At 51.5% G+C, this 24,358-nt stretch overlaps 1 protein-coding gene across 3 annotated transcripts in view; it reads left to right on the top strand.

Moving 5' to 3' along the window:
- Positions 1–23,898, top strand: part of LOC121062928 (CBP80/20-dependent translation initiation factor-like) — a 162,429-nt gene extending 138,531 nt beyond the window's left edge. For 2 of the 3 annotated variants that reach the window (XM_040543225.1, XM_040543226.1), the window contains exons 11-12: positions 18,197–18,250; positions 19,699–23,896. In XM_040543225.1, the coding sequence (XP_040399159.1) occupies positions 18,197–18,250; positions 19,699–19,914 (270 nt within the window). In that variant the 3' untranslated portion in view covers positions 19,915–23,896. Of the gene's footprint in view, positions 1–18,196; positions 18,251–19,698 lie in introns of all 3 variants that reach the window. The other variant, XM_040543227.1, reaches the window with a different exon arrangement.
- Positions 23,899–24,358: the final 460 nt, after the last annotated feature.

Below are 24,358 nucleotides of genomic sequence, written 5' to 3'. Positions count from 1 at the left end.
GGTGTTGTGGTTTAGCCCGGCTGGCAGTCAAACACCACACAGCCGTTCGCTCACCCTCCCCCCTCCCTCTCCGGGATGGGGGAGAGAAACGGGAAAGTGAAGTCTGTGAGTTGAGATAAAGACAGTTTATTAAGACAGGGAAAAGAATAACAACAATAATAATAATAATAATAGTATTAATAGTAATAATGTGTACGAAATAAGTGATGCACAATGCAATTGCTCACCACCCGTTGACCGATGCCCAGCCTATCCCCGAGCAGCCGGCCCCCCCCCTCCACCCCGGCTAGCCACCCCTATATATTGCTCAGCATGACGTCAGATGGTATGGAATACCCCTTTGGGCAGTTTGGGTCAGCTGTCCTGGGTCTGTCCCCTCCCAGCTCCTGCTGCATCCCTAGCCTGCTCGCTAGCAGGACAGAGAGAGGCTGAAAAGTCCTTGGCTTGGTGTAAGCACTGCTCTACAACAATTAAAACATCAGCATGTTATCAGCGCTCTTCTCATTCTAATCCAAAACATAGCACCCTGCCAGCTACTAGGAGGAAAATTAACTCTGTCCTAACTGAAACCAGGACAGATATCCACCCCTTATTCCATACCATTTATGTCATGCTCAGGTTACACTCTTTCCAATACCTTCTAATTAATCACCATTTTCATCTATGATATATAGCAACCATGGTAGCGATGACATACAGTGTTATATGATAATTAACATACTACAATTCAACTCATGGGCTATTCTCACCCAGTATTAGGTCCCCTTGAGGTACACACCGGATCTCCCCATTCTCTTGCATTACCCACCAAGTGCATCCAGGTCCCTGGGCAAAAGCAATCCCACGAATGGGCTTGCCTTTTCCTGAGGCAGGAGTAGCCCAGACTGTCTTACCCAGCATGTTTCTTACGTGCACTACAGGAACTTTATCCCCTTCTACAGTGCGTAACAGGTTTGATTGGGCAGGTCCAGCTCGGTTGGCAGATCCCCTAGTATTGACTAACCAGGTGGCCTTTGCCAAATGTGTTTCCCAATTTTTGAATGTCCCAGCACCCATTGCTTTCAGTGTAGTCTTTAACAGTCCATTGTATCGTTCAACTTTCCCGGAGGCTGGTGCATGATAGGGGATGTGATACACCCACTCAATACCATGTTCTTTGGCCCAAGTGTCTATAAGGTTGTTTCGGAAATGAGTCCCATTGTCTGACTCAATTCTTTCTGGGGTGCCATGTCGCCATAGGACTTGCTTTTCAAGGCCCAGGATAGTGTTCCGGGCGGTGGCATGGGGCACAGGATATGTTTCCAGCCATCCGGTGGTTGCTTCCACCATTGTAAGTACGTGGCGCTTGCCGTTGCGGGTTTGAGGGAGTGTGATGTAATCAATCTGCCAGGCCTCTCCATATTTGTATTTCAGCCATCGTCCTCCATACCAAAGAGGCTTTGACCGTTTGGCTTGCTTAATTGCAGCACATGTTTCACAATCATGAATAACCTGTGCTATAGTGTCCATGGTCAGGTCCACCCCTTGGTCACGAGCCCATCTGTATGTTGCATCTCTACCTTGATGGCCTGAGGTGTCATGGGCCCATCGGGCTATAAATAATTCACCTTTATGTTGCCAGTCCAGGTCCACCTGAGCCACTTCAATCTTAGCAGCCTGATCCACCTGCTGGTTGTTTTGATGTTCTTCAGTAGCCCGATTCTTGGGCACATGAGCATCTACTTGGCGTACCTTTACAACCAGGTTCTCTACCCGGGCAGCAATATCTTGCCACAATGCAGCAGCCCAGATGGGTTTGCCCCTGCGTTCCCAGTTGTTCTGCTTCCATTGCTGTAACCACCCCCACAGGGCATTTGCTACCATCCATGAATCAGTATAGAGATAGAGAACTGGCCACTTTTCTCGTTCAGCAATATCTAAAGCCAGCTGAATGGCTTTCACTTCTGCAAACTGACTCGATTCACCTTCTCCCTCAGCAGCTTCTGCAACTCGTCGTGTAGGACTCCATACAGCAGCTTTCCATCTCCGATGCTTTCCCACAATATGACAGGACCCATCAGTGAACAGGGCATATTTCTTCTCATTTTCTGGTAGCTTGTTGTACAGTGGGGCTTCTTCAGCACGGACCACCTCCTCCTCTGATGATATCCCAAAGTATTTGCCTTCTGGCCAGTCCATAATCACTTCCAGGATTCCTGGGCGACTGGGGTTTCCTATTCGAGCCCGCTGAGTAATCAGTGCAACCCACTTGCTCCATGTAGCATCAGTTGCATGATGTGTAGAGGGGACCCTTCCTTTGAACATCCAACCCAGTACCGGCAGTCGGGGTGCCAGGAGGAGCTGCGCTTCAGTACCGACCACTTCCGAAGCAGATCGAACTCCCTCATATGCTGCCAATATCTCCTTTTCGGTTGGAGTATAGCGGGCCTCAGATCCTCTGTATCCCCGACTCCAAAACCCCAGGGGTCGACCTCGAGTTTCCCCAGGTTCTTTCTGCCAGAGGCTCCAGGTGGGACCATTCTCCCCGGCTGCGGTGTAGAGCACATTCTTTACATCTGGTCCTGTTCGGACTGGCCCAAGGGCTACTGCATGAACTATTTCCTGCTTAATTTCTTCAAAGGCTTGTCGTTGCTCAGGGCCCCATTCAAAAGCATTCTTCTTACGGGTTACTTGGTAGAGCGGGTTTACAATCAGACTGTAATTTGGAATATGCATTCTCCAAAACCCCACGACACCTAGGAAAGTTTGTGTTTCCTTTTTGCTAGTTGGTGGAGACATAGCTGTTATTTTGTTGATCACATCCATTGGGATTTGACGACGTCCATCTTGCCATTTTATTCCTAAAAACTGGATCTCTCGTGCAGGTCCTTTAACTTTATTTTGTTTTATGGCAAAACCGGCCTTCAGAAGGATTTGGACTATTTTCTTCCCTTTCTCGAAAACTTCCTCTGCAGTGTCACCCCACACAATGATGTCATCGATGTACTGCAGGTGTTCAGGAGCCTCCCCCTGCTCCAGCGCAGACTGGATCAGTCCATGGCAAATGGTAGGGCTATGTTTCCACCCCTGGGGCAGCCGATTCCAAGTATATTGGACTCCCCTCCAAGTGAAAGCAAACTGTGGCCTGCACTCTGCTGCTAGAGGGATGGAGAAAAATGCATTAGCAATATCAATTGTGGCATACCACTTGGCTGCCTTTGATTCCAGTTCGTACTGGAGTTCTAGCATGTCCGGCACTGCAGCACTCAGTGGTGGCGTGACTTCGTTCAGGCCACGATAGTCCACTGTTAGTCTCCACTCACCATTAGACTTTCGCACTGGCCATATGGGACTATTAAAAGGTGAATGGGTCTTGCTGATCACTCCTTGGCTCTCCAGTTGACGAATTAGCTCGTGGATGGGAATCAGGGAGTCTCGGTTGGTGCGATATTGCCGCCGGTGCACAGTTGTGGTAGCGATTGGCACTTGCTGTTCTTCAACCCTCAGCAACCCCACAACAGAAGGGTCCTCTGAGAGACCGGGCAAGGTAGACAACTGTTTAATGTCCTCTGTCTCTAAGGCAGCTATGCCAAAAGCCCAGCGGAACCCTTTTGGGTCCTTGAAATATCCTCTTCTAAGATAGTCTATGCCAAGGATGCACGGAGCATCCGGGCCAGTCACAATACGGTGCTTTTGCCACTCATTTCCGGTTAGACTCACTTCAGCCTCCAATACAGTTAAGTGCTGGGATCCCCCTGTCACGCCATAAATACAGATGGGCTCTGGCCCTTTACAGCTTGATGGCATTAGAGTACATTGTGCACCGGTGTCTACTAGAGCCTTATACTTCTGTGCGTCAGACGTGCCAGGCCATCGAATCCACACAGTCCAATAAACTCGATTGTCCCTTTCCTCCCCCTGGCTGGAGGCAGGGCCCCTCTAGTCCTGGTCAGAATCTTCGTTTCTGTGTTTAAAGGACTGCCTGCTGGAAGTTGGAGCAGCAAACTTTTCAGAGAACCCCTTTCTCCCGATTGTTTTCTTTTGCAACTCACGTACCCGTGCCTCTAGGGTCTCAGTAGATTTTCCATCCCATTTTCTCATGTCCTCTCCATGGTCACGTAGGTAAAACCACAGGGTGGCGCAGGGTGTGTACCCACCATATTGTCTTCTTTGCACAGATGCACGTTTACCCCTAATAGCCGAGACACTGGTTTGTACAGGTGGGGAAGAAAATAAACTCTCTTTAAATTGGTGGACCTCTTCAGACAGTTTCTCCAAAGTATTCTCTTTTAGTTGGTGGCCACTGGTTCGTTCAGGTGGGGGGGAAGATAAATTCTCTTTAAATTGGTGGACCTCTTCAGACAGTTTCTCCACAGCCGAGACGCAGGCCTGTAGGGAAGAGGAGAGACTTTCTTCGTACTGCCGGAGTTGTTTAGCCACTTCATCCACTGTGGGTTCGTCACCATCTTTCCAGGTTATTGCCAATGAGCTGGCATATGATGATGGTGCATTCCGTACAAACTTCCGCCATATGGGTCGAGTACACTGGACTTCATCTGGATCTGTGGATATTTGTGCGTCGTCTAGGTCCTTATAAATTACTTCCCGTACGGCTAATTCCCTCAGGTACTGAATTCCCTTCTCCATGGTGGTCCACTTGACTGGTAGACATACAAGTTCTTCCTTGAAGGGATACCTTTCCTTCACAGCTGACAGGAGACGCCTCCAGAGGCTGTGAGATCGTGCTCCATCTCCAATTGCTTTGTCAATGCTTGCATCTCTAGCAAGGGATCCCAACCGCTTGGCTTCCCTGCCCTCTAATTTCACACCATTGGCTCCAGTGTCCCAGCACCGGAGCAGCCAGGTGACAAGCTGTTCACCTATACAGCGACGAAAATCTTTTCGCACATCTCGTAGCTCACGCTGGTATAGGGTTCGGGTAGTTACTGTTGACTTACTGACATCCTCATCCTCATCTTCATCCTCCTGCACACTTGATGGCCCAGGCCCGTCTTCTCCATACCTAGACCTAGCAGAAGACTTTCTGCGTTCTAAACGACCTGAGTCTCTATACCATTTTTTCACCTTGTCTACAGGGGCAACTTGCACTGCTACAGCTCGCTTCTCTGACCCAGCTACAGGGTCTGCCACAGGGGTTGGAATACCCTCTGCCGGGGCAACTTGCACTGCTACAGTTCGTTTCTCTGACCCAGCCACAGGAGTGGGAACGGCTGCGGGAGCTGGAACGGCTGCGGGAGCCGGGACTGGAACGGCCGCGGGGTCTGTCACTAGGTTGATAGTAGCATCAATTGCAGCTCGATAGGCACAAGCCAGACCCCAGCACGCCACAGTGATTTGTGTCACTTTGGAACTGCCAGTCATGACACCTTTTTTTCAAGCATTCTACCAGTTTTTTTAGGATTTTGCAGTTGTTCAGGGGTGAATGTCCAAAACACTGGAGGTGCCCACTGCCCTAGAAACCTGCCCATATCCTCCCACACTCCCTGCCACTCGCAACTATCCCGCCTCAAGACAGATCTCCGGATGAGATTCCTAAGTAGTTGTTTAACCTTAAACAAAACCTGAAGCGCATTCAGGAGACATAACAACAAGAACATGCTGGTCTGAGTATCCCAAGGATATTCAACATCTTGGAGAGCTACCGTAACTAGCTCGGGGGATAAGAGGGTGGTGAAGGAGGAAGGGAGAGTGAACAGGTAGGAAAAAATATCTTCCCCTGTCCCCTCCAGAGACTGACTCCCTGATGAAAAAAGGCAATAGGTGTAATTGCTAAGAGTTTCTGAGATATGGTTTCCGAAGTATAGAGTCGACGACAGTGCTGAGTACAAATACCAGGTTAGAGTCATGACCAGAAATCTCATCATTTCATAAGCCATCGTTACACCACACAGTACCATAACAATCTTAAACCAGGGCCCGGAAAGGATAAACAGCACGACAGGGAGCACATACAGAAAGTAACGTGCTATAAAACTCAATTTGGGAAACAGACACAGCAGACTTGAGATTAAGGTAACCAACATTGTGACTAGCAACTATTAAGCAGGTCGAATACTTATACCAATTTTAGTTTAACACACTCTGGTCAAATCTGTCGATATCTCAACCCTTCGTGCCCCACGTTGGGCGCCAAATGGACTGTTGTGGTTTAGCCCGGCTGGCAGCCAAACACCACACAGCCATTCGCTCACCCTCCCCCCTCCCTCTCTGGGATGGGGGAGAGAAACGGGAAAGTGAAGCCTGTGAGTTGAGATAAAGACAGTTTATTAAGACAGGGAAAAGAATAACAACAATAATAATAATAATAATAGTATTAATAGTAATAATGTGTACGAAATAAGTGATGCACAATGCAATTGCTCACCACCTGTTGACCGATGCCCAGCCTATCCCCGAGCAGCCGGCCCCCCCTCCACCCCGGCTAGCCACCCCTATATGTTGTTCAGCATGACGTCAGATGGTATGGAATACCCCTTTGGCCAGTTTGGGTCAGCTGTCCTGGGTCTGTCCCCTCCCAGCTCCTGCTGCATCCCTAGCCTGCTCGCTAGCAGGACAGAGAGAGGCTGAAAAGTCCTTGGCTTGGTGTAAGCACTGCTCTACAACAATTAAAACATCAGCATGTTATCAGCGCTCTTCTCATTCTAATCCAAAACATAGCACCCTACCAGCTACTAGGAGGAAAATTAACTCTGTCCTAACTGAAACCAGGACAATGGGGCCAGCCCAGAACAGGACCCAGAGGCTCTGAGGTGGCTGCCAGCACAACCCCGCTCGGCCCGTCCCCGACCCACAGTGAGGGCCTCCAGCAGGGACAGGCACTTTACTCTGGGTTTTTGCTCTCCTGTGTTAGTGCACCAGCACATCGGTACCAGAGTTGCTATCTTTGGAACTCAGCTCTTGGGATACACGTCCCTTAGTGGGTTTCATGAAGCTGGGCTGGTGTCCCAGGGCAGGGCAGGGCTGGTCCTTGTGGCCTGGCCACTTTGGGACTGGCCACTAGCCATGGGAATCCCTCCATTGCCTCGGGATGGGTTTGTGAGGTTTAGTAGTGCTCTTTGTGGCTTTTTCCCCTTCCTGCTCATCAGCACAGACGTGCCCATGTGCAATCTCAGTCCCTTGCCCCTAATTCCTTCCTCCTTGGTGGCTCCCTCTGTGCTGCTGCCGCTGCACTTAGCTCTCCCTGCCTCCATCCACCCATCCTTTGGCGATAAATCATTATCAGAGGCGAGATAACATCTCTGCTTCTGCCTGTCCTTTCAGCTCTTCTTGCTTTTTAGTTTCTCTGTCTCTTTTTTTTTTCCCCTTTTCCTTTATAGCTTTGGCAGACTGAGCCAAAGGTCAGCAAGGGCGTGAGCAAGAGGAAGGGGAATGTTGCCTGATGACTGCGGCAGGAATGCTTCTTCCCTTCCCCCTGCAAAGCTTCCTCTCACCAGCAACTTTCCTTCCCCCCCCCCCCCCAGTAAAAGCTTATTAACACTGTCCTAATTGTGGAGCTGGGGAGGAAGCGAAGATGACAGTGAGGACATCAGTGGCCCAGGGAGGAGGAGCAGGACTTGTTTTTTCTGGCAGCGAGGGAACCTGCCACGTAAGATGGTTGCGCCCTGCTTTTTGTTGCCCGTCAGCTCTGTCCCTCTCGCTTGGGCTCGGGGACAGAGCTGGCCTTGGGAGCAGTGAAGCAAGGTGGGGACAGGTGCTGGGGCTGTGCCTGGGTGCAGGGCAGCGTGCCGGTGGTACACATCATGCAGCAGGACAGTGGTGTGCAGGGGCTGCTTGCATGGCTCAGCAGCCGGGCTGAGCACATCCAAGCTGAAGTTCATCTCGGGCTAAACGTATGAGTGATAAACACTCAGGTCTGCTAGCCGATGGGAGCGGGGTGCCGCATGGGCTGAGAGCACCGCATCCCTGGGGAGCCAGGCAGCTGTGGCGGCAGGCATGGGAGCAGACATTTAATCAGAGCCCAGGAAATTTGGGTCGGAGCTGCCACCATGCCTGGGCAACGTTTTGGGAGCCGAGTGACGGTGCCCCTATGCGGGGACGTGGTGCCAGCACGGCAGGGAAGGGGACACCGAGTGGGGTGGAGCAGGGAGGGACGGCCACCAGCACCGTGTCCGAGGTGGGGACAGGGCATCCCATGAGCTGAACCCCCAGGAACCAACAGTATTTCATTTTCACCATTGGGAGGTTTGGGGGCAAGAGGTGTGCAGGCAGACAGGAAGGTGTATTCACAGCAGGGGCAAAATTGGGATTTTAGGCAAAGATGGTTTGCCAAGAAAAGTAAGACATGGGTGCAGCCATTGTTAAAAATGGTTTGACAGAACCCAGTGAGCTTGTGTGGTGCTTTGGATTGACATTGTGGGGTTTAAAGCTGGAGAAGGAGAATGGGTCGCCTGAGCCCAGGCCAAAGTCTGGCATTGCAGGTGGCTGGGGAGTACGGAAAGGAGAGCCCTTTTTCGGGTGAGAACCAGAGGACTATTGCAGCCATCAAATCTGGGGAGTTTGTGCAAAGAATAATAAGGTGTTGAGGTTAAACATAAATAAGAGAAAGAGCTTTCCTCCTATCCATCCCTCTGCACCCGGGGGAACCGGGAGCGAGCTGGAGGAGGGTGTTGTTCCTGGGGAAGGGCTCTCTGCAGGACTTGAGATAATAAATAATGCCATTTGCCATCTGTTGTTAACTGGATCTGACCACTTCCGCCTTCCCTAGCTCTCTCCTGGGCTGTCCTTCACCCTGCTGCCCACGACCGTGTGTGCTCAGTGGGGTTGGTGCAGGTAGCCCAGCTCACTGCCCTCCCTGCTTAGTCCCCAAAGGGGAGCATAAGGCCTGGGTCCTGGGGGCCTGGCACAGCTCGTGGTGACGGCTGAGGTGTTCTGGAAAGGAGGGGTGGTAGCCAGTGCCGAGCCACGGCTGTGCTTTGCAGAAGCCAGGACGGACTACTGGTGTCAGGAGGTTTGGCTTCTCTCGCATCTCCATCCCATCCTCAATGGGATGTTGTTTGGACGCCAACCCAGGCGGTGCCTCTGGGCCTGGGAGCTGCCACCTTCCTGCCAGCCCTCTGCCAGCAGGAGCAGCTTCCAGCCAAGGTGTTTGGTGTCAAGTGCTGCTTTGGATGTATTTGCTTATTTTTATGATGCCATCCAGCAGCCAGACCCGGCTTTACATCCAGGTAACCTGAGCAGTTGCCTATGGCAGCAGAGCGAGAAGGTGGAAAAACTGGCTTGCAGGGCCTTGAGAGGTGCCAGGCAGTGATGTTGCTGGGGTTCCTCAAGGCACCTTGCTGACTGGGGTCCCACAAGGGCCTGTGGGCTCTGCCTCCCTCCTACCCCCATACTAACCCGATCCCAACCCTTCCCCCTGCCCCGTGCTCGTTTCCTGCACAGGACTTGGTATTTTTCCTTGTTGACTCCTTGCTCTGGCCCACTGAGGTCCCTCGGGATGGCAGGGCCTCGAGCACACTGAGTGGTCCCCCTGACGCGGTGTCATCTGAAGACTTGGCAGGAGTGTGCTGCTCACCTCCTCAGTCATTGATAAGGATGCTAAATGGGGCAGGTCCTGTTATAAACCCCATGGCACTCCTCGTTACTGGCCTCCAGGTGGAGTTGGGTTGTAACCCAGTAACTACAACACTCCGAGCCCAACCGTCCAGCCAGTTTTTAACTTACCTGGTTGTCCACCCCTGATATCCTAGCTCGGATATGGGAATCTGTGGGAGGCAGAATCAAAACCCTCACTAAAATCAAGGCAAAAGACATCTGTGCTCTTCCCCTATCCATAAATCCAGAAGGTGAGCAAGCTGATGAGGCACATCCACGCCAGTCTCCTTCTTCTCCCTCACGTGCCCAGAAATACGTTTGAAGATGACTTGCTCCATGGTTTTTCCAGGGCCTGAGGTGGGGCCGGTGGGCCCATAATTCCCCATATGTTGCATCTTCCCAATCACGGACTTGCCAGGGGTGACAGGGAGCAGCCCTGCTCTGGCACCATCCCGCTCTTGGCACCCTTGGGTGCATCAGATGGGGCTGTCAGGGAAGGTTCAGAGCAGATCCCAGGAAGCAGCTCATCACAGACTAATTAAACCACAGAACTAACTACTTGTGCGGGAGGCTGCGGCTGCAGGACCAGCCCACAGAGGTCCCCCCTGTCTTGGAGTGCTTATTGCTGACGGGGCTGGGAGGGCACCCTGGCTTGTGTCACCGCGAGCATCCCCACTGATCGGGGGTCCGTGGGCACCCAGCTGCCCCGCGGTAGCTGCTGGCAGTTCTTATTCCCAGCCCCGAGGGCTGGAGGCAGCGTCCGGGCGCGGTGAATCAGCCCGCGGAGGCAGTGGGGAGTAGAGCTGGCAGGCTGGCAGCGGGCAGGACAGTTGCTCCTCTGCAGGAGCGTCTCCTGCCTCCAGTCTGGTTGGCATAGATGGTCCCATTTCGGCATCGTTTAAAATCCTGGCACGGTCCCATCGCTTCCCTGCCTTGGTACGCGCTGCTAACTTAAAGCCTCAGGGTGGTGGTGCAGGAAGGATAAATACTCCCTGTCTAATTGCCTTTCCCCCACGTCTGAGTCTGCGGTGCAGCATGCAGACTGGTATCCACTCCCCTCCCTTCTCTTAGTGCCTGTTATCTCCTGGGGCCATATTGTGTAATTTAGAAAAATATTCTAACACAGTAATTAACGTCTGAACTTCAAGAGGGCACTGCCTTTTCACTGTCTCCTTCAGAGGAAGAGAGAGGGAAAACCTTCCCGACTGCAGCCAGACGAGCTGGAGGGTGGTGCTGTTTGGGAAAGAAAATTGTATCTTTTAACGTGGAGGGTTTTTTTATTTTAATCGCTCTCACTTTTTAAAAAGCATCAAGCTTTTGAGTCGAAAGAGGGTCTTTGACAGTATAATACGATGCTAGGATTTTAAGATTACGCTCCCAGTCAGAGAGCGAGACAGGATTTGCCTCTTTATCATACAAGCGAAGGCACCGAGAAGGCCAGATCCTGACCCTGTGCCACCCTGCTGCCCAGGTAGCTCCACGGGGCCGGGCCTGACCAGAGAAAATAATGAAAATATAAATCCTGATGGAAGAGGAACTGGGGGTGGGGAGAAAGGAGGAAATCAGTGTTAAGTTGTTACACCTAAAAAGCTGTGCCAGTCGTTGAGCTGAGCCCCAAGAAGAGACACCTTGCCTGACCTTGTCCCCACACAGTTGTCCTCCTTGGTGTCCCCTCGGACCATGGGGACAAATGCCTTTTAGGCATGATGAAAATCGATTTCTTCCAGTTTGTGCTTCCCCACTTTGGACAGGGACAAACCAGAACATTTGAGGTGGGCACTTGCAAGGCATCTCACCTCAAGAGCAGATGATGAGAAGGGACGGGGACACCAAACTGACAAGGTCTTTGCGATGCCATGGAGCCCCACTGCTCAGCTTAGTGTTTTGAGCATGGGAACATGTTTTCTTAGAAAGCTACAGGACTTTGTTTGGCCCTAGACGGTAAGCATGAAAACTGCAGTGGCATATTTTAAATAGGGGAGGGCTCTCATGCCAGAGATACAATTTCCAAGGAGAGAATGCGCTCCCATACACACAACTGCTGACTCCGGGCTTTGCTCTCTTCCATGTAGGTTTCCATCACAGTTACTCTGATTTGCATGGGTTTGGAGCAGCTTTGCAGGCAGAGCTGCATTTAGGGCAGAGCTGAGGCCACCAAGGACAGCCAGGGCCACCAGTGTCCCCTTGCCCCGCAGGAGAGGTGGGGAAGCATCTTCATTTCTCGGGGACCCACGGAGAAGGCAGAAGAAGCAGTTATGTTGGAGAAGAAACGAAGCTAGATACCATCTCACCGGATGGTCCCTCCTCCTCGCGTGGCTTTGTTTCTGTCTTTCGCCCTCCATACCCAGCATTGTTAGTTCCCGAGGCCCTTTCAGCTGGATGTAAACACAACTATTTGCGTCTACTGCCATGCTCTCGCAGAAGAGCCAGGAAAGCGGAGAGCATCCGGCGGGCAAGGGTGGAGCCCTTTGCAATCAAGCGTGATGGTCTCGCCGCTTTTTCTTTCCATGTTTTGTGTTTCCCCGGACCCTTGGGATGAGATCACATCCTCTGCTCCCAGGGTTATTATGTCTTCAGACAGGCAGGATGAAGCCGGCTGTCTGGGTGGCTCGGTGTCCCGTGCGCGCAGACTGGGTGGCTCTGTCCATCCTCACCCACGTGCACACCTTCGGGTCCCACTCGGAAAGCCCCGGTGGTCCCGCAGGTGAGGGTGATGGCCCCCCACCTCCAGCCTGAGTGCCTAGTGGGAGCCACCGGACTGCCCTGGCTGGCTTGGTGAGTGACCCTATTTTCTTTGTCACTGTCTCCAGTAATTGCCTTGTAATGGTTTCCATCTTTGTAGGAATCCCTTCTGCTGTTCCAGGTCTGGGGAGAGAGAGTCATGTTTCATGGTTTCCCTTGTCTGCAGTGGAAAGGAGTAGGAGGAGTTTCCCACGGCTGGGTACAGGGTTTTGTTCCTCTGGCCTTAATTTAATATGCTGTTAAGTACCTCTTGTTTGAGTTCCTCAGGAGCCCGACAAAGAGGATAACCAACATTTTGGTTTACTTGATGCAATAAACAAACTAATCTCTTCTTACCATCCTCCCAGGGAGTTCTGGTTGGGAATAGGAGAACACAAGTCTCCTCCTCAGCTAAAAGCAGCACGTCACTGTAAAACAAGTAGGTGCCACCAAGCCAATTCCTTCAAGTTGTCCCGAATACGTTAGGGAAAGGCCTCGCATTGACATGGCAGCCTTGCCAGCACGAGTAGCTCCAGCCTATAGCTCCTTGTGGGGCCAGCAGTGCCCCGTGCAGGTGGTCTCTTCCTAACAGAGCAAGTGTGAATTGCCATTGGCATCTTCTCTAAGGGGCTGAGACCAGGCCACCCCTGTCAGGGAGTTGGGAAGAGGGACCTCTAGATGAGATGTAAGGGCTGGTGGCACCTTGTGCATCTTCAGGGGGCTTGAAACCTTCACTGCATGAGCAGAAGGCCATGCGGAGAGAAGGACCATTTCAAGCGGACGGCTCAATGCTAGATGGCAACGAGTTGGGTGAGACAGGTCTCATGAGATGGGGTTATCCCATTAACCCTCCCCAGGGATGGTGTGGACATGGTAAGGTTGAGCTACAGCAGGGTGGACACAGCCTGGCGTGCTGAGGTGAGTGCCAGGACCTGCTACCTGTCTTCATGCAGACCTCACCAAAACAAGCCTGGAGGCCACAGGCTGAGCTTTTAGGGTGGCTGTTCTTGTTTTCTCAAGTCATGTTCAGCCTCACCCTCTGCTGCTGATTCAGAGTGCAGTGGGGCTGGGCAAGAAGGCAGTGTGCCTCCTGCATTCCCCCCCCCATCAGCTCCATAAGGGAAAGGTTCCCCAAACACATTTAACCTTTGGGCACCCTCAGCATCAAATGGCTCAGCAGAGAAGATGCCGCTTGTGACTGTGGCCTTCAAAACGTTTTCTCTTTCCAAGAGCTCACTTGTTTTTTCACTAGAATCTGGACTCACCTGACTTGCCTAGCTCAGGGTATGCCCTGCATGGTACTCAGTGCCCCATAGAGAGAGTGGCACTGGCACAGTTTGTTGGTGGGTGCAGGGTCAGCCCAGCTGACACTCTGATGCCCAGGATTGGGGAACTGATACTTCTGATGGGAGCAGATTGTAGAAATCCTGAAACTGGCCTTGTTGGTAGAGTGTTTTGTAATTACTCGTCCCCCACACCCTCATTTGTACTTTGCATTTTCCCCAGTCTTGGTTGTTTTCACCACCCCGTGCCTAGTGACAATAAGAAAACTGGAGCTGTAACAATCTCCTTTAGCTCCAAGAGCTGCGTGACTGTCCCTATGCAAAGCAGCAGAGGAGGCACATGGATCTTATTGCAGGCATCTTCCATAAAGACTTGCAACAGTAGGTTGATAAAGGGCCTCTGGAAAAGCAGCAAATTGCTATTGATGTCTTTCTGCAGAGAGCCTGGGAAGTGCAGCCTCTCCTTTGCAGGAGGCTTTTGCTGCCAGGAGGATCCATCTAGCAGGATGTGGGGCTTCCAGGAGAAGGCTGTCAGCCCTTGCCCTATTTCCCACCAGTGCCGTGAGCCCCCCAGCAGCTGCTACGAGCAGAGCACGCGTTCGCACTGCGCTGGTCCCGCTGCTGTTGCTGCTCCCCAGGAGATGGCTCCTCTGCTGTCTCACCACTCTCCAAGAAGTCCCAACCATCCCGTGGCTCTGGGTGAATATTCTGGGAGGTGGGAAAGTTTGGTGCTTTCACACTGGAGTCATCACTGAAGCATCACAAAACACTGCATGCTAAGAGGCAGTTTGCGGCAAGCACTGCTTATGCCGTTTTGCAAGCGCTATCGTATCCAGTAATTAGTGCTGTGCCTTACAGGAAGAATGCTGCTGCAGTTGTGAAGGGTAATATACATGTTCGGCTGCTCCCACTGCCTTTCCCGGTGGGGAGAGCTGCAGAGCACGATCCAGCCTGCGTGGTTTGGTGATAAGTGGGGGACTGCAAGGCAGGTTCTCCATCATGCTTGTGGCATGCGCGCCCCGGAGAATGCCACGTAAGCACTTCAGCCTCTCTGCGGCCCCGTCTGTCTCTGGAGAAAGTAGGTAATGAACCCAAATAATCGCGGGTATGTGTAATGGGGAAGCGTGGCTTGCTCCTGGTGGTCTGCACCGACTGCGTGCGAGTCCATTGCCGTTTGGAGAGAGCCAGCCAGTTCTCTGTGGTGAAGCCCAGCTGCAGGTTTAGGGCCTCTTTGCCCCCTCAAGCACTGTTGCGTACCCATTCCATGGGACTTCCCTTTGCAAAGACTGGTGCCAGCAGCACTTGTTTCCCTTGGGAGTGCAGGGGAGGAAGGAATTGGGGGAAGAATGCCCTGCGCCCCATGTAATCCCTGTCCCCCCACTACACACAGCACTCCCAGGAACAGCCCCTCAGGTTTATTTTTGCTTGTTCGCAAAAAAATTTAGCACCCATCGCCCAGCGGGACGCAGAAATTCGGGAGCGGGAGCCCTCCCTCCGCAGAGATGTAGGCGCGAGCGCCTGCTGCCTCCTGCCAGTCTGCAAAGCTGTTAGTCCGGCACCAGCAACAAAAGTGAGAAGCCTTTCACAGCCGAGACTGGGTATTATATGACCGGCTGGGCAGATTCTGGCATGCAGCCTCCACTCTTAGGAAATCAAGCAGACTTTTTGTCTGCTTTCCAGCAGGAACTGCTTCTTTCACTCGCCCGATATGGGGAACCGGCTGGAGAGCAAAGGGAAGTTTTCTCGCAGCCAGCCCGAGCCTCAGGGGGATGATTACAGGCTGAGCCGAGCAGCATGTGAGGCTTGCTCAACTGTGCTGCCTCTGCTTCGTGCTCCTTCCCCAGCTCCCTCGCCCGCGCTGGGCAGCTGGGGTGAAAGATGTGGGAACCTGCTGGAGAGTGACCTGGTGGGGTGCGGGCACATCTCCGCAGCAGGGAGGAGTGGCTATAAATACTTAAATAAATAACAATTCCAATGTGGGAGCGCTAAGTTAATAGGTATAGCCTGTTTATGTTAAGATATTTTAAGTAAATATAAATCTGATTACGAGGGTCGGGTTTTGATCATGCAAAAGCCACGACTGCAGGGCTACAGTGTCCCCGGTAGCTGCAGAGTGCCTGTCTGGGCACAGCCCTGCTTGTGTGACCTGGCTGGCGCTCGGCCCCCCCGGCTGTCCCAGGGACATCCCAGCAGGATGGAGAGTGACATCTGACTGCAGTCTCCTTTTGGCCACAGGTAGATAAGGCAAATATACCCTTTAGCCAAATTGCTGCGCATCGGACAGTCTTTGACATATTCACCCACATAACCACTTTTTGAAGCAGGCAAGAGTGTCCCAGCTCCATGGCTGGGAAGCCGGGGCAAGGAAAGCCCAAGTGAAGGTGCAGCTTTCCCTGGCTGCATCTCACCAGGGTAGACCAGGGTCACATGAGGAGAATGCAGCAGAGGAAGGACGGGAATCAGGCCACCATGGGACCTTCCTAATTGCCTCAGCCTTTAGAAAATCTTCCCCCAGTTTGCAGACTGAGTATGTTTGCATAAAGCCATGGGAAGGGAGCATCAGTTTCTGCAGTCATCTTCCTGTTAACTTGCTTTAACTCCACATTTCTTGCTTTAATTTTCATGCTGTGTACTTCACTAACAAATACCAAACATAGGAGAGATGAATGTATGTTAACTTGCACCCCTGCTCCATTCCATGCTCACAAGCCAGTCTCCGTTAAATACCCCAGGAGCTTGTTTCCAGGCTATTGCCTGTTTATATTTGTCCCTGATTGAAACATATATATTTTTTGTTGGGTTTAAAGTAATCTCATGGGTTTTTTTTGTGAAGAATCTGTGAACTATTTGTGAGAACTTATCTCAGAGCATGCGGCTTGGGCTTAACTAACTTTTTCCAAACAACTCAGCAGGAAGATAAACTTGTGGGAACTGCTGCATGTATTCAACGCCCTGGCTGGACCTTTGGCTAACGCGAGATAAAACCGACAGGACCACATGCTCAGGCAGATGCCGTAAACATTGGCTTCAAAGCAAACAAACTGCTGTCTGCAGAAAGCAGAAGAGAGTGAAGACAAAACTTTGAGACCAATGATAATTCCTCAAGTTACCTCTTTTTTCCTAGCTTTTTCCAGCGGTTGTGGGCCTGTAAACAAATTGGCATTTATTTGGAAAGGAAGGGAAAGAGGAAAAAATGAGTGGGAAGGAGAGACGATTAAGGCTGAGCAGCAGAGCTGTGGTGTTAACTAAGAAGTGTGACTTCAGAGCAAACCCAGTTACACTGAGCGGTGTTGTGCATGGGCAGCTGTAATTAGTCCAGCCGCTTTTCCCAAGTATGCCTTTCCCTGATGAATTTCAGACACTAGTGAAGTCAGTTTTCCCAATTTTTCTCCATTTTCTCCATGTTTAGTGCATTCATCCAGGGAGCAGCTCAGGACCAGCGGTATGTGGCTGCACTGACACCGGTTTCTAAGCCCAACAGAGTGGCAGTGGCTGTAACTCCCAGTGCTGCCAGCACCTGTGATTTTATCATGCACCTTGCGATAGCGTGTTGTTCACAATACCCCGGCTCCCTGGGTCAGCCGGCTGAGAATCTCAGCTTTTATCTGCTTGGAAAACAACCGTGCTTTATCTCCTGTGGTTTGAGCAGAAAGCCTGAAACGGCATCTTCGTGCACACGACAAAGTCAGAAAGCGAAGATGACAACAAAGAAGCGTGTGATAGCAAAAATATAAGTGGTTTTGATCCAGTTTTGCTCATGGCCCCTGATTTTGTGGGGTTGGAGAGGCTGAGCTCCTGCGCTTTGCCATTGCCAGGTGGACGCTGCCCCCTGACCACATGCACCAGGTCTGAAACAAGAGGGGAGAGCGAGGTAGCAGCCCCCAGGAAGACATCAACACACAGCAAGGAACTGGTAGACTGGGAGTTGCACAGGCATCTTCCCTCATCCCACACCATCATGGTCTGACCTTACTGCACCATTTGGGCTTTCTCTTGAAAGCTGCTTGTGCCTACAAGCTTGTCTTTGTAATGCAAAGCTCACAGAGAGCAGAACAGGGCCTGGAGTTGGTTCCCAAAGTGGGGAAGCAGCTGAAAACATAGCCAATAAAATGCCAAAACGTGGATGGAGATCCTCCTTCACTGCTTTGAGGCCTCAGACGGGGGATGAGATGGTGAGAAGGGACCAGGGAAAATCCCATGCTCTCAGCAAGCAGCATTGCTCCAGAAGAAAAGTTTACACCTGAGACACAACAGTTTCACTGGAACCACTGTGCTTGCAACCATATATAATCAGCCTGGAAGGAGCCATATTCACAACACGCCGGATGTTCGCGCTCTGCCATCGGGTAATTTCGTGGCTGTTGGGAGACCGTCCCAGCGGGACAGGGAGGCTCGGCCGTGGGCGGGCAGCCCTTGGGCAGGAGCCCAGCACAGCCCTTCCCTCCCAAAGGGCTGCTCTGCTGCCTGGGTACGGTCATCTGAGGGCTGTGTTTCCTGGCCGTGTACGTGGAACGAGTGTATTTTCTCAATGCCTGCCGGGGGGATAAAAAAAGCCTTGTTAAACTAATGGAAATGTATCCTGAAAGTTGTTAATCTAAAAGATCCAGAGGGAGGAGGAGGTCGCGCATTTCCACTCACCCCCTCTCTCCTCTCTCTTGCAGTTGTTGCAATCTCAGGACGTGAAGGAAGACGCCGTGCTTTGCTGCTCCATGGAGGTAGGGAAGCTTTGATGCCACCTGCCCCTCCTCGTTGCTCTGCCCCTTCTGTCCTTGGCTGTGCACGTGCCCAAACCCAGAGCCACGTTATCCAGCTGCATTACACCCAAATACAAAAGACAACACCATGGGATAAGGGAGGCGACTGTCACTGTGCTTCCAATGCGTGTGAATGGATGCAACCAAATTTGCTAGCCAGGGTCCCACCACAAAACTAATTCCTATCATCCTGGTTCCTTTGAATCTCTTCCAGATTCCTTCAGATCTCACCCTGCGGTATTTTTTAAGCACAAAACTACTTGTATTGGAGCAAAGGCTCTATCACGCTGCCTTTGCTCATGCAGTGGCAGTGGCTCCCGCAGAGAGGCTTGCTGTGCTCAGAAAGCTTTGCAGAGAAACGATGGTACAAATATAGCACGGGTGAAATTGCAAAGTTTCATTAGCTTTGCTTTTTGGAAGTGATTGGCCCATGGGGACTGATGCTTGCCTTGAAGAGAGAGGTTGAAGTAGGCTGCAAAATTGCAGCTGGATGGTTGAAATTCAGCAAAGTGGCAGGCAGCTGAAGAGGAAAGTTTGCATTTTTAAAGTCAGGACTTTTGAGAACTCTCCATTCAAATCCCTGATGCCTCACGAGCCTGAGATGGGGTTTTCTGGGGTTTATGCTGCTTTAAAAACACTTGGCCGTCCTTGGAGAAGAGGTGCGATGGCTGGAAATGCAGACCTTGCTGTTGTGCAAAGGGCAGTATTTGTTATGCATACAGGAGAGCCCTGCTTAGTCAGATTAATGACTGGGAGTCACTGACAGCTGTGAATCAGCGCGTAAATGAGGGAGCAGGTAAAAGGCAGGAATACCACATCACAGCATGCACTTTGTTTTGACAATAGCTTGATTTTTAAGTGGGATTTTTCAAAAGCACCCGGTGCTGCCACCTTTGAAGTCAGTGGGAGCTGAACCATTCACTCCTACAGCAGGCCGGCGCGAGTGCTTTCGAAAGCCTCGCCTGTAGCACACGGCTCTGGGCAGCATCGGGGAGCGTGCTGCGGGGTGCCTGCATTTCTCACCAATGGCAGCATCTCAGCATTGCCCAGCCGGGGGAAAACTGGGGGAGTGTGAAATGCAGGGTAAAAAAAAAAAAAAGAGCAGGCTGCATATTTTTGGAAAACAGCCCTACTATGTAAATATTGCCTCGCTGTTGCTGGAGTTGGCTCGGTGCATGCCCACAAGCCGTGACACGGCAGCATCTGTAGCTCGCGTCCTGCTTCCCTCCTGCCAGCATCACATTTTCAGCAGTGCCAAGCAGCCTTCCACCCCTCCAACATGGGGCCAGCTGTCCCGGCTGCCCAGGAGGATCCCCCTGACCCTTGCCCCCCTGAAACACAACAGTAGTGCAAGCCGTGGCGGCGGCTCACGCTTTAACGTGCCGCCTCTGACCCCTCTCTCCCAACAGCTGCAAAGCACTGGCCGGCTGCTGGAGGAGCAGCTGCCTGAGATGATGACGGAGCTGCTGGCCATAGCCCGCGACAAGATGCTGTGCCCCTCCGAGTCCATGCTGACGCGGTCCCTCCTGCTGGAGGTCATTGAGCTGCACGCCAACAACTGGAACCCGCTGACGCCCACCATCACGCAGTACTACAACAAGACAATCCAAAAACTGACAGCCTGAGGGGCAGGGCAGGGAGGGGTGGGAAGGGGCGAGAAGGAGACATGCACCTTAGCGGGATCCAGCTCTCACGGCCAGGCGAGCGCCTTTCTGATTTAAATACCTAAGCAGACAAACCCCAGCATGCTTGAGAATTCGTTCGTGAGGTGGGGAGGGAGAAGCATGTTTCTTTTCAGCTGTCTCCAAGTGCCACCCCTCTTCCCTGCTGTGTTTTTGTTTTAGGGTTTCTTTTATGAAATCATTGCTCCAGCAGCAGTGCATCCCACCAGGTTATTGTTTGGCTTTAGAAAGAAGGAGAGTTGGAAAAGCGAGCCCGAGTGGGGGCTAGTATTGTTTTCACACCGTCCTCCTGGCTTGCCCTGGCCAACTGGCAGGAGACAGCACACAGCAGATGTCCCAGGAGGACGAAGTGCAACACATACTACACCAGACGCTCATAATTGACGGCTTTTGTCAAGCGGAGCTTTTGTTATTTCCCCCCCCCTTGTCTTCGACTTTCTGCTCCCCCACCTCCCCTCCATCTATTCGTCGCCCCTTTGGATGCCGACTGGCAAGCAGGATGGTTTTCTTATTTGCACTGGGTTTTATTTTTCTTGGTCATTTGTATTTTATTCTATTTTATTTTATTGTGAATGGACAATTGCGATAAGCGCGGAGACATGGAAGTGACGCCTTCCTGCAAGCTCACAAATGATTTACGTGAAGATGCTGAAGTAGGAGGAGGATTTTTAAGGAGCCCAAAAGCCACTGTAGAAGTAACATAGCCACAGTTGTCTTGCCAGTAACCTCGGAGATCAACTGAAAAATGTGTGCCCTGAGCTGAGCGCTCCAAGAAACGCGGGATGCTGCGGCTGTTTGTTCTGGCTGGTAAAGCCATGGCATCCCCCATCCACTAAACTATAACCCATTTATTTTTTTGTAATTTTTTTGTTTCTGTTGAAAGAGTGCTTTATTGTAATTACTGTCATGGTTGTAATAATACATTTAAAACCAGGCCCATTGTAGTCGGGCCTAGTAATGTACAGGGCAATGGAGAAATGAAGACTTGATGTTCTTGGGAAACCAGTAGAGAGAAGACAAGAAGTGCATGGCAAAAAAGAAGGGAAAAAAGAAGAGGAAAACAATGAAAAGCCAAAAATACAGGTTTTGAGCCTGGCTTCTAACTGGCTGCATTTCCTATCCAGTATTTGTAGGTGTGCATTGTACAGGGGCGGCTGTGTGCCCTGGTCGGTGTAAGTGGTACCATGTCCCCGAGCGCAGGGTGACATGTTCAGAGGGAGCAGAGCGAAGCGGGGAGCGGGGGGACCCTGCTTTGCTGCGTGCTGGGGCAGCTGGCCTGGTGCTGGGGAGGTAGGAGAGATGGGGAGAAGGGAGAGATGGGGAGATGATGGGGGATTTGGGGAGGCGTTCGCCCAATGGAGCTGGAAGTGCCCCGAGCACGGATGGCAAGTGAATAGCAACCAGCAAACGTCAGGACTTGGTGTTTCCTTATTTGCTTCTCTGCCGATGCTTGTCCACATGAAATCCCTGCCGGTGCTCATTTTGGTGAATTGGGAGAGGAGCAGAGGAAGCCCTGACCCCGCGGTGCCGTCCCAATCTCGGGTACCTTAGGGAGCTACCAGCCTGCGTGCGAGGGGCAGGAGGCTTCCCTGCCACACAGCTTGAAGGGCAGAAACCTTCCCCGTGCACGTGTGCAGGAGCTGAGCATCCTGGCCATGTGGTTCGGCATGACTTGAACTTTTCATGAGGTTGTCTGCGGGAGCATTTCCTAATCCGCACGTGGAGCACGAGGAAAGGAGCTGGAAAGAGGAGCTTCAGTGGTCCATGTCTACACAGACTGATTCCTGGACTGGGGATGCAGGCCCGGCAGCTGTGTTAGCACTGCTGCAGAAGAGCAGAGAGGTCGGGAGGTGTTAGCACGAAGCTGGACTGCATCAGGCCTGTCGGTGTTGGACGGTTGAGGGCTGTGCCCTTGCTCTTGGCCTTCCCAGCCGCTTGGCCCTGCGGAGAGCAGAGGACCAGAGGCGTGAATGTCGGCGTGACCCTGGAAAGTTGCCGTCAGCAGCCCCAGAGCAGCCTTGGCCCCAGCCAAGAGGCAGGTGGGGAACGGAGGGGGAGCGAGGGCTTAAACTGAGCAAATGCAGTGAAATTACCTGTGGTGAGGACAATTTGTCAAGGGACCTTTAGTGTCATGACAGCCTCCGACGTGCGAGCTGCACGCAGTCCATCGGTGTAAATTAGACCCCACCAGTCAGAAGCATTAATGCGGTAGCTGGGGCTAGAGAGGTGCTGCTACTCTTTCAGACTTTGGGGAGAAGACTGGAGAAAAAGCTTTGTTGGGGGATTTTTGAAGACCAGAAGAGCCTCCCTGCATCCCGCTCCACACCGCAGCATCCCTCGGGACCTGCTCTCTGAACGTAGCAAAAGAAGAAAAAAAAAAAAAAAAATGGAAAAGCCCGGAGGAGCTTCGGCCTGTGGCTTTGCCCTCCAATTCTGGGATTTCTCCCATGGAAGAACTTTCCTGTGAAACCTGTCTTTTTTAATGTCTGTCGTCTGTCTCTGCTGTTAAGGTCCGTTCATCCAGCCACTCACCGCTTGGTAACTCGGTACGTCAGTCACTCTGTTGGTGTGTGAGAATCTAGATGTTGACCAAAAAAGTATTTTTTTCCCTTGGAATTACGTATGGATGCTGGCATCTCTGCAGTCCCTCGGTGGGAAGCCTGCCTGTTGGGAAGGGAAGATGCCACCGGCAATGTGATGCGGAGGGGTGGGGGCAGCAGTGCGTTTTGGGGACAGAACACCCTCCTTTGGCCAAATCCATGTCAGGCCAAATCTGGGGCTGGTGTAAGGACGTGGTGATGCCCGGAGCTGCCGACTCTGCTCCCCACAGAGCTCCCAGCACCCGGTCCCCTCCTTCTCAGGCAAATCATTGCCAAACTGGAGGCTTTGGCTGTCTGCAAAGCAGCCTGCTTGGTTTCCCCATGAGGGATTTGACCCCCCTTTTGGAGAAGTCTTGTTTGTACAGAGGTGAAATGAGAATGGGGGGAAAAAGGCAAAGTAAGCGATTTGCCTGGTTCCCCTCTTCCCCCGAAGGAGATTAATTAGTATCTATTCTTGGCATGATTGATGGCTTTGAAGGAAAACTTGTGAGAATAACTTATGATTTATTTTCCTGCTTATTTTTATAACATCCCTCACTTGGAAGTCTCTCAAAATCTGAAATACGATTTTTATTTCCCCGCTAGGCATTTTATGGCTTTACACAAATTTTGCTCTTCTTGGTGTTAGCTGTTAGCCAGTCCCGGTGATGCAGTATTTTTCAGGAGAAACAACTTTTGCAAAGGCAAAGGGTTGCAAAGTCCTGTTGATGGCCAACAGAGCTGTGGTGTCCTGCAGAACATGGATTTAATGCTAGCAATTCATTTTTTAATGTATTTATTTGCATTCGAAAAAGCAACATTTTTAATTATGTTTGTTAAACTAAGTGCTTAAAAAAAAGGACAAAGGTTTTGGGGAGAATAAAGACTAGATCTTCATACTAGAGAAAACAAAAACTCATAGTTTTCAGCATTTCAAAGACTGTTAAAACAAAGGAGCTAATAACTCTTTGTGGCAATTCAGTCTTGTTTATAGAACATCCAAACCCACTGTATGCTATAAAACGCATCATCTGTGTAATAAATGTTTAAAGCTTGACATTTCCCCATCTCTTTGTCGGTACGTGCAATCAGTTTTGGTGGTCTGGGGGGACTTTTGTTTAGCTTGGAACAAAGGCTGGAGGGGAAAAAAAAAAACCACAAAAAAACCATTGTGGTGTCTGCTTCGAAATGTAGCCCCTGGGTCTGATTCTGCAGCTCCGTTTGGCGACTCGGCACTGCTCGGCACTAGGGATGGGACCGACCCCGCGGTGCATCACGGCTCGGAGCAAACCACTCCAGCTTTTACTCAATGCAACTTGCTAAGAAAAAAATAAAAAAATAAACCTCTGGTTTTTCTAAGCAGTCTTCCCTGGAAAACCCATCTCAGCCTAGCCGGAGTCAATTAGAGAGGGTTTTCAGCTAATTGAAATGCGTGTGTTCACCCAGGAAGCCGCAGGTCACTTGATGTGAGTGGTTTGTGTCATCAGGCTCCCGAGCTACGGACAGAAAATTGCAGGTGATCCAGTTACTGCTGTTGGAGAAGCCTGCTGTCTCTTGCGAAACGCCCTACGTGACCATGCGTGTGTGCTCGCAGCTCGCTGCAGTGTGGCCGGGTTGCAAAATAAATAGAGGAGTGGGTGGGAGGAGGTGGGTCCTGCTGCTGGCCTGGGCTCATCTCCTGTACCAGCGGGTCTGCAGCAGCATGGTCACTCAGCAGGAGCACAGCTAGCAAAAAAAACTCCTTTTGGCTGTTGTTTTCCCATCCACGGACGTAAAGTGATGTTGAGTTGAGCATCCTCATGGGAAAG

The sequence above is a fragment of the Cygnus olor genome (assembly GCF_009769625.2).
Source record: "Cygnus olor isolate bCygOlo1 chromosome W unlocalized genomic scaffold, bCygOlo1.pri.v2 SUPER_W3, whole genome shotgun sequence".
Taxonomy (NCBI): domain Eukaryota; kingdom Metazoa; phylum Chordata; class Aves; order Anseriformes; family Anatidae; genus Cygnus; species Cygnus olor.
The sequence above is the reverse complement of the archived record's forward strand: the minus strand, read 5'-3'. Positions and strand labels throughout refer to the sequence as shown.